We start from the raw sequence: 7,948 nt of genomic DNA on the forward strand, positions 1-7,948 counted from the left end.
GTGTGATGCCATCATGTCAATATGGACCAAAATCTCTGAGGAATGCTTCCAGCACCTTGTTGAATCTATGCCATGAAGAATTGAGGCAGTTCTGAAGGCAAAAGGAGGTCCAACCCATTACTAGCGTGGTGTACCTAATAATGTGGCCGGTGAGTGTATATTCCCTATAATTATTACAAAAACACAAAATAAGTAAAAATAAGTATTTATATTTGTGTATAAACAGCTTAGATTGTCAAAAAGTCTGTGTTTTTTCAGGGTTATTAATGAAGCTCGTGTACTCAGACCAGTAATATTTGGGGTCACAAGTTTTTGCCATGGATATTTTGTGGGTCAGAAGACAAAAAGTTTGGGAACCACTGTATTAGAGTACCATAGTATCTAGGACTAAGTAGATTAAGTTTGTGAATTTTTATTTTTGTAAGGGAGATTTAAAATATTTGCATATTTATAGCTAAGGTTTGTGTTTTCATTGAAATACTGAAAGGTGGAATGTGTTGTTTTAATGCTTTATCTGTAGTGTGATTTCTTAAAKGTAATTAGTCTTTTTTTATTGACCCCATGAAGAATAGCTGATGCAGCACGCTGCCAATGCTAATGGGGATCAAATAAATAAACAAAATAACAAACAAAACAACCATAGAGTCAACCATACATCCAACCATACATCCAACTTTCCATACATCCAACCATACGTCCAACTGAACATCCAACCATAGAGCCAACCGTGCATCCAACCGTACATCCAACCATACGTCCAACTGAACATCCAACCATAGAGTCAACCGTGCATCCAACTGTTCATTCAACCATACATCCAACCGTACATCCAATCAACCAAGCATACATCCAACCATACACCCAACCATACATCCAACTATAGAGCCGACCATACATCCAACCATCATTCATCCTTACATCCAACCATACACACAACCATACATCCAACAGTACATCCAATCATACGTCCAACCAACCATATATCCAACCATACATCCAATCATACATCCAACCAACCATATATCCAACCATACATCCAACTGTACATCCAACCATAGAGCCAACAATACATCCAACCATACATCCAACCAGCCAACTAGAGCTGAGTGTTTTGTTTGCAATGACTGTGTACGCACATTTTAAAATTACACATCAGTAAACCTGGAAAACTACTGAAGTAAACAGAAACTGCACAGATTAATATAGGTCAAAATAAACTTTGATGAGGTCTAAGATAATCTTAGGATTTTATTTGATGAAGTTCAGAGTAAGGTTTAATTTAGTTCAGGATAACCTCTGATGTATTTTATGATAATACTGATTTATGTCTCAATATCTGTAACTGTTTATTTATAAGCTGCTAATTTACATACTCTGACACAAAAATGGTTCAGTAAGTTCTCTCTTGATTAACACCTTTCTTTAAACAGCTGGGTTGAGTTTTGGCTTTTCTACAGCCAATGATGTCTACCATCATTTGGTTGACTGCAGAACAGACCAATCAGCTCTGGCCCTTCTTCTGACACCACAGGCCAGTCATTTTATTTGTGGGTTTTGTGACTAAAACCAGTCAATGTTTGCTGTACAAAGTGTTTATGTTCTTCAGGTCAAGGAAAAGTGATTTTTGTTTTGAGGTAATGTCTAAGGAAACAAATGTTGCTGCACTTCGGCCACCATTTTGGATTTATGGATTACTTAGAGTTATGAAAGTGGGCATTCTTCTTCAAAGGTAAAGGAAAAACATTGTATATTCTGCTGCTGCTGCTGGTTTTTAAGCTGTTTGGACGTAAATGCTTTAAAAAAGTAAGGATTTGTTTTTTGTTGTGTTCGGGCTTTAATTGGCAGCTGGAGGCTGGCTGTGTGCACCAGCTGGGTGTCATCTTGCTGATTATAGGATTATTGTCCATATTTTAATCAGTTAAATCTGTATGACAAAATGATGCCTCTGCTTATTCTCTTTAATTTGAGCTTAGTGAAATTACATAGGAGTTACAGGCATGCAGTCGTTACTGTTGTGCAGTTTGCATACTTGGAAACTATAATGATGTCCAAAATATAAATTTTTATGTTCTTAATAACAAATTGAACAGATAATAGTTGAGACGTGTTGCTGTAAACTATTATCATTTTCTAATTGATGTCTTCAATGCAACAACTGTCTTTAACTTTTTTAAACATTAATTCATATTTTAATGCCAATAACTTATGCCATAATTTTTCTTTCTGCTGCAGCTGCAAACTGACAGGAGCTAAACTGCTCCAGGAGATGAGTTTTAATATTTGAGTTTTCTGATAAAGATCATTCTGTCTCATCACAACTTCCTCATTCTTTTCTTACTTGAGGTTTTTCTAAATCTTTTTCAACACAGATTAAAAACTGAAGAGGATGAGATTAAGAAGATTAATCTGGTTTGGTTTTGACTCCGTGATTATCTGAACTGAATAAATGTTGCAAAAACAAAATAATTTGTGTTCAGTCTGCTAGTTGCTTGTTTGTGTTTGGCAACACAAAAACCAGAAGTTAGTCTGGCAGAAAACATCCATTTTGATCCTTCCTCATTTTCAGATTTACTCGTTTCCTTGTTTTTGTTTTCATCCTGGTCGTGGAACAGTGGACCAGCTCTACACCCTCAGCAGGGTCCTGGAGGGTGCATGGGAGTTCGCTCAACCAGTCTACATGTGTTTTGTGGACTTGGAGAAGGTGTTCGATCATGTCCCTTGGGGACTCCTGTGGGGGGTACCCCAGGAGTGTGGGGTAGCAGGCCCATTGATACGGGCTATTAGGTCCCTGTAGGACTGGTGCCAGAGCTTGGTCCACATTGCCAGTAGTAAGTCGGACTTGTTTCCAGTCAGAGTTGGACTCCGCCAAGGTTGCACTTTGTCACTGATTCTGTTCATAACTTTTATGGACAGAATTTCTAGGAGCAGCCAAGGTGTTGAGGGGATCTGCTTAGGTGACCTTAGGATCACATCTCTGCTTTTTGTGGATGATGTGGTCCTWTTGGCTTCATCAGATCCTGATCTCCAGCTCTAACTGGAGCGGTTCACTCTCGGTTTACCAGTCGGTCTACGTTCTTACCCTCATCTATGGTCACAAGCTTTGGGTAGTGACCGAAAGAACGAGATCACAGATACAAGTGGCTGAAATGAGTTTCCTCTGCAGGGTGTCTGGGCTCTCCCTTAGAGATAGGGTGAGAAGCTCAGTCATCCAGGAGGGACTCAGAGTAGAGCCGCTGCTCCTCCACGTTGAGAGGAGCCTGTTGAGGTGGTTCATCTGGTTAGGCTGCCTCCTGGACTCCTCCCTGGTGAGGTGTTCYGGGCACGTCCCACTGGGAGGAGACCCAGAGGAAGACCCAGGACACRCTGGAGGGACTATGTTTCTCAGCTGGCCTGGGAACDCYTTGGGATTCCCCCAGAGGAGCTGGACCAAGTGTCTGGAGAGAGGGAAGTCTGGGTCTCTTTGCTTTGGCTGCTGCCCCTGAGACCTGACCCCAGATAAGAGGAAGAAAAWGGACGGACGGACTTGTTTCCTGTCTTTAAACTTTTTGTTTTCTTTATTTTAAAAACACAAATCTGCTTTTACAGATCATTTTTCTGTTTTTAAATAAAAGACAATTAAAATTAAATGAAAGGCATCAGTATGTGTTTGCTGTAGTTTGGATGTTAAATGTTTGATGATGAAGAACACTTACCTCTGACTGCAGCTTCTTTTTCACTTTCCTGCTGATGAATATCATCATATTCTTCCTGAAGACGGATCATCATGCAGACACTGAGACTCTCAGTCCAACTGGCTCTGAAACACAAAAAGTTCTCATCAAATTCTGCTGAGCCTCGAAATTTAAAACTCATTGAAAATATTGAGCAATTTATTAAAATCGACCTCAAAATATGACCTTTTTACTAGTTCTTCCTCATCACAACTTCCTCATTTTTTTTCTTCCTTGAGGTTTTTCTGAAAAATTTTCAACACAAAGCTAAAAGGTTGACTTTCACTTCTTCTTTGTTGACCTTCCAAAGTTTTGTCACGATGTAGAAGTCCAGTTATACGCAGACAACACTGTTTTGTACACGCATGCTAAAACGGCTCAACTTGCGGCTGAGAAATTATCCAAAGCTCTGGAGGGTGTGGTTGATTGGTTAAATCAATCCTGTCTGACTTTAAATGTAAACAAAACAAAAAGTATGTTTTTCTCTAAGTCTAAATTGGACACCTCAAATTTAAACATTTACATCAAGGGTAAACAAATTAATACTGTGAGTTTAAGTATCTTGGAGTTTTTTTGGATTCAAACCTCAGTTACAAGAAACATTTTAAAAATGACCCAAACTGTTAGATATAACTTGGTCAATTTTAGACATGTTAGATCTTGTTTGTCATTGGAAGCGGCCAAGATATTCATGCATGCATTCATTTTTCACACATTTCATATTGTATTTCATGTTGGGGACAAACCAATGAGTCAGTAATAAAACCTGTAGTGTCTTGTTACAAACAGGCCCTCAAAATATTTGACAACAAGCCCTTAAGACACCATCATTGTCAGATTGKGCAGAAATATAACTTGCTTTCTTTTGAGAATTTAAGTTTTTTTCAAATATGGAAACAGTTTATAAATTTTCAAAAATCTGTTTGCAAAAAATTGTTTATTATCGTTCAGCTGTTTCTTTGTGCTTAACCAGAACATCCAGGCAGAACTGTGAAGTTCCTGCTCGGCGCTCAGCCTTTGGTCAAGCAGCTTTTTCAGTTAAATCCATCGCTCAGTGCACTGCTGCTCCTGATCGTGTAATAAAACCGTAATTATTTTATTAGTTTTAAAAATAATCTTAAAAAGTATCTTAAAAGAGACCAATTATGAGTCCTAAAAATGTTTATGGTATGTCTGTGCGTTATCCAGACCATGTTCATTTAATTTAATGCACAAAATAATTCTCAGATAATAAAATTTCCCATTTTCTAGTTCTGCCTGCTCTGACTTCTGTTCAGAAGAGCTGTTTATGTTAATGAGCTCTGTTGGTAACGCCCTCCAAAAATCTGTTGACATTAACTCCGCCCTCCAAAGCCAGCGTTTACGTTAGCATGGCTAATAATAGCAGAAGCTCCGTTGTACAACCATATGAGACCCAGAGGCAGAGTCTATCGCAACTTCTTCTTTTTTTTCTCTCCCTCCTCTGCTCTGCGCTCACTCTGCATGCTGTTACCAGAGCAGGGAGCAGCAGCGGTCAAAATACCTCAGAAACTCGAACAAATAGGCTTTAACAAGGCTTTAATAAGCTAAACAATAGAGGTCCATGAGAAAACGTGTTCATAACGAATGAAAATAAATAATTAAATAAATAGTGTCCGTGCCGGTCTCAAACCCTGGTCTCCCGCTCTCTGGTCAAACACTCTACCCATTGCCCTATTGGAGACTTGTTGTGAAATGAGCTACACATTGCACAACAACAACTATGGCGGCTTTTTATACTGAGGAGGTGGAGTCTCACCCGGGGGTTGCTAGGTAAGGGGCTGAACGCAGGTTCAGGTGGGYTGTCGTACGGCTTGTGACATCACAAAATAATGTAAGTATAAAACTTGTCGTTAATATACATTAAAAATACATTTACTTACAGTAAATATGCCCCTGGGTGCATTTTTTTGGTCCTAGGACTGTTTTTTTAAAGAAGTACATACCCAAAGTTGAGTAAAAAAAACCTTTTAAAAGTGAATTTTGCATTAATAGGTCTCCTTTAAACCTACTCAGTGCTGCAATCACTGAATTGCACTGGGTAATCGATTTTAGAGTTTGCTTTTGGTTTGGGGAAGTTGTGGGGTTTTTGTTGAATGTTTAGAGATATAAGTTTTTGATTGTGTTTGGTGAGTGGGGTGTTTATGTATTTTCATTGTTGATTGTAAAATTTTTTATTATGTATTGTTTTCATTTTCCTGTTATTTTCTTTTCTTGTTTTTATTATTGTTGGATGTTGTGTTGAGGACTACAGATGTAAATTAGCCGTAGACTAAATCTGGTGCAATGCATCAAATGTTTTTAGGTTACTGTTTTAATTGCACATTGTGCTCATAAGTAAAATTCATCCATCATCATCTTTCCTTATAAAATGTTTCTATTGCAATATAATCCTGTATTGATCAGATCCAACTTAAATCTGAGTTAATCTGTTCACAAAGCAGCAGACTGAGTCCTGACTAAATSATTTTATATGACTCTGATTGTCTCTTTACTCTGTTTTCCTGTTGGTTTGAGTCACAAAGAACAGCTGAGTGAAGCCAACCCCTCCCAAAAAACGAACCACAGAAAAATAAAAGGCAAATTGGATGAGTGGTTAGTGCTTCGTTTCTGCACTTGAAATTGTCCTTTGTGCTGCTGATTTTTTTTATATATTAAAGATTATTTGTAAGGGTCATTCAGGGGTCACCAGCCCTACCGCTCGCTCCAAAATGAACCAAAAATGAAGCAAACTAGTCGAACTTTGTAGTGCTTTGTTTGAGCAGTTTTGTGCCGTTGAAATGGCTGTTTGTGCTGCTATAGTTTATGAGATATTACACGTTATAATTTCGGACGATTACGTGACTTGGCCCATTGTCACAGACATGAACAATTCAGGCCAAGTCACATGGTCGTCYGAAATTATAACGTGWAATATCTCATAAACCATAGCAGCACAAACTACAATTTCAAGTGCACAAACGAAGCACTAACCACTCACAGTWTTTGCATTTTATTTTTCTGTGGTTCATTTTTTGGGAGGGGTTGGCTTCACTCAGCTACAGAACTTTAAAAGGCCAGGCCCCTGATAATCTGAGTATGGAATAATCTAATCCCACTCGCTTTGAATGTGAGGTACATAATCTGCTGGTTGTTGTTCATCTGACACCAAAAACTGAAGAGGATGAGATTAAGAAGATTAATCTGGTTTGGTTTTGACCCCATGTTTTACTGAACTGAATAAATGTTTCAGATTACATTTTTTTCACTCTAGACAAATGTTGCAAAAAGAAAATCAGTTGTGTTCAGTCTGCTAGTTGTTTGTTTGTGTTTGGCAACACAAAAACCAGAAGTTAGTCTGGCAGAAAACATCCAGTTTGATCCTTTTTCATTGTCAGATTTACTTGTTTCCTGTCTTTAAACTTTTTTTGTTTTCTTCATTTTAAAAACATAAATCTGCTTTTTCAGATCATTTATCTGTTTTAAATCAAAGACAAATATAATTAGATTAAAGGCATTGCTATGTGTTTGCTGTGGTTTGGATGCTAAATGTTTTCTGATGAAGAACACTCACCTCTGACTGCAGCTTCTTCAGCTTCCTGCTGATGAATGTCCTCATCTTCTTCCTGTGGACGGGAGTGAGAATGCATTGTTGGCATGTTTTTGGTCTGTAGGGGGAAACTGAAGTCATTGCACAACAACAGTCAAGAAAATCAGATAGTTGATCCTTTGGGTGTTTGTGATCAGGACTTTTCTAAAAAATAAAATAAACATTTCTGAGAAGTCACTTCCAGACACTTGGATCATATTTCTTCAGCCCATCTGTGACCCAGTTGAAATTTGTACATATTTAATAAAAAAAAAACCATTAACAATCATGCAAACAAATCAAAAACATGTAACCATGAGAAAATAACTTTAAAACAGAGCTATTCTATTAAACTGCTCCGGGGGCCACAGTTACTGCAGGTCAACAGCTCAGGGGCCGAACATCCAGCAAATTAAATCATTATGTAAATAAAGCAAGTATTACAAAGTACAGGTGGGCGGCTCGATACTAAATATCGATAATATCGATACCAGCGCTGGTATTGAGATTGAACAATACTCGTGTAAAAAGATCGATACTCAAGCTTTGTTCTTTCCCGCACACAAATTCCTTATTTTTTGTTTTTCCTTAGAACAATTTTATTTAATGAAAGAAACAAATAAATAACTAGGAAAGATGTCTAGTGGTGAGG

General features: G+C 38.0%; 1 protein-coding gene across 1 annotated transcript in view; it reads right to left on the reverse strand.

Annotated features, from left to right (window-relative positions):
* Positions 1 to 7,512, reverse strand: part of LOC106528805 (hepatic lectin) — a gene marked incomplete at its 3' end in the record, with an annotated part of 14,678 nt that extends 7,166 nt beyond the window's left edge. The window contains 1 exon segment of the mRNA XM_014024062.1: positions 7,282 to 7,512. Within this exon segment, the coding sequence (XP_013879516.1) occupies positions 7,282 to 7,366 (85 nt within the window).
* Positions 7,513 to 7,948: the final 436 nt, after the last annotated feature.

Source organism: Austrofundulus limnaeus, unplaced genomic scaffold (genome assembly GCF_001266775.1).
Source record: "Austrofundulus limnaeus strain Quisiro unplaced genomic scaffold, Austrofundulus_limnaeus-1.0 Scaffold406, whole genome shotgun sequence".
Classification (NCBI taxonomy): Eukaryota; Metazoa; Chordata; class Actinopteri; order Cyprinodontiformes; family Rivulidae; genus Austrofundulus; species Austrofundulus limnaeus.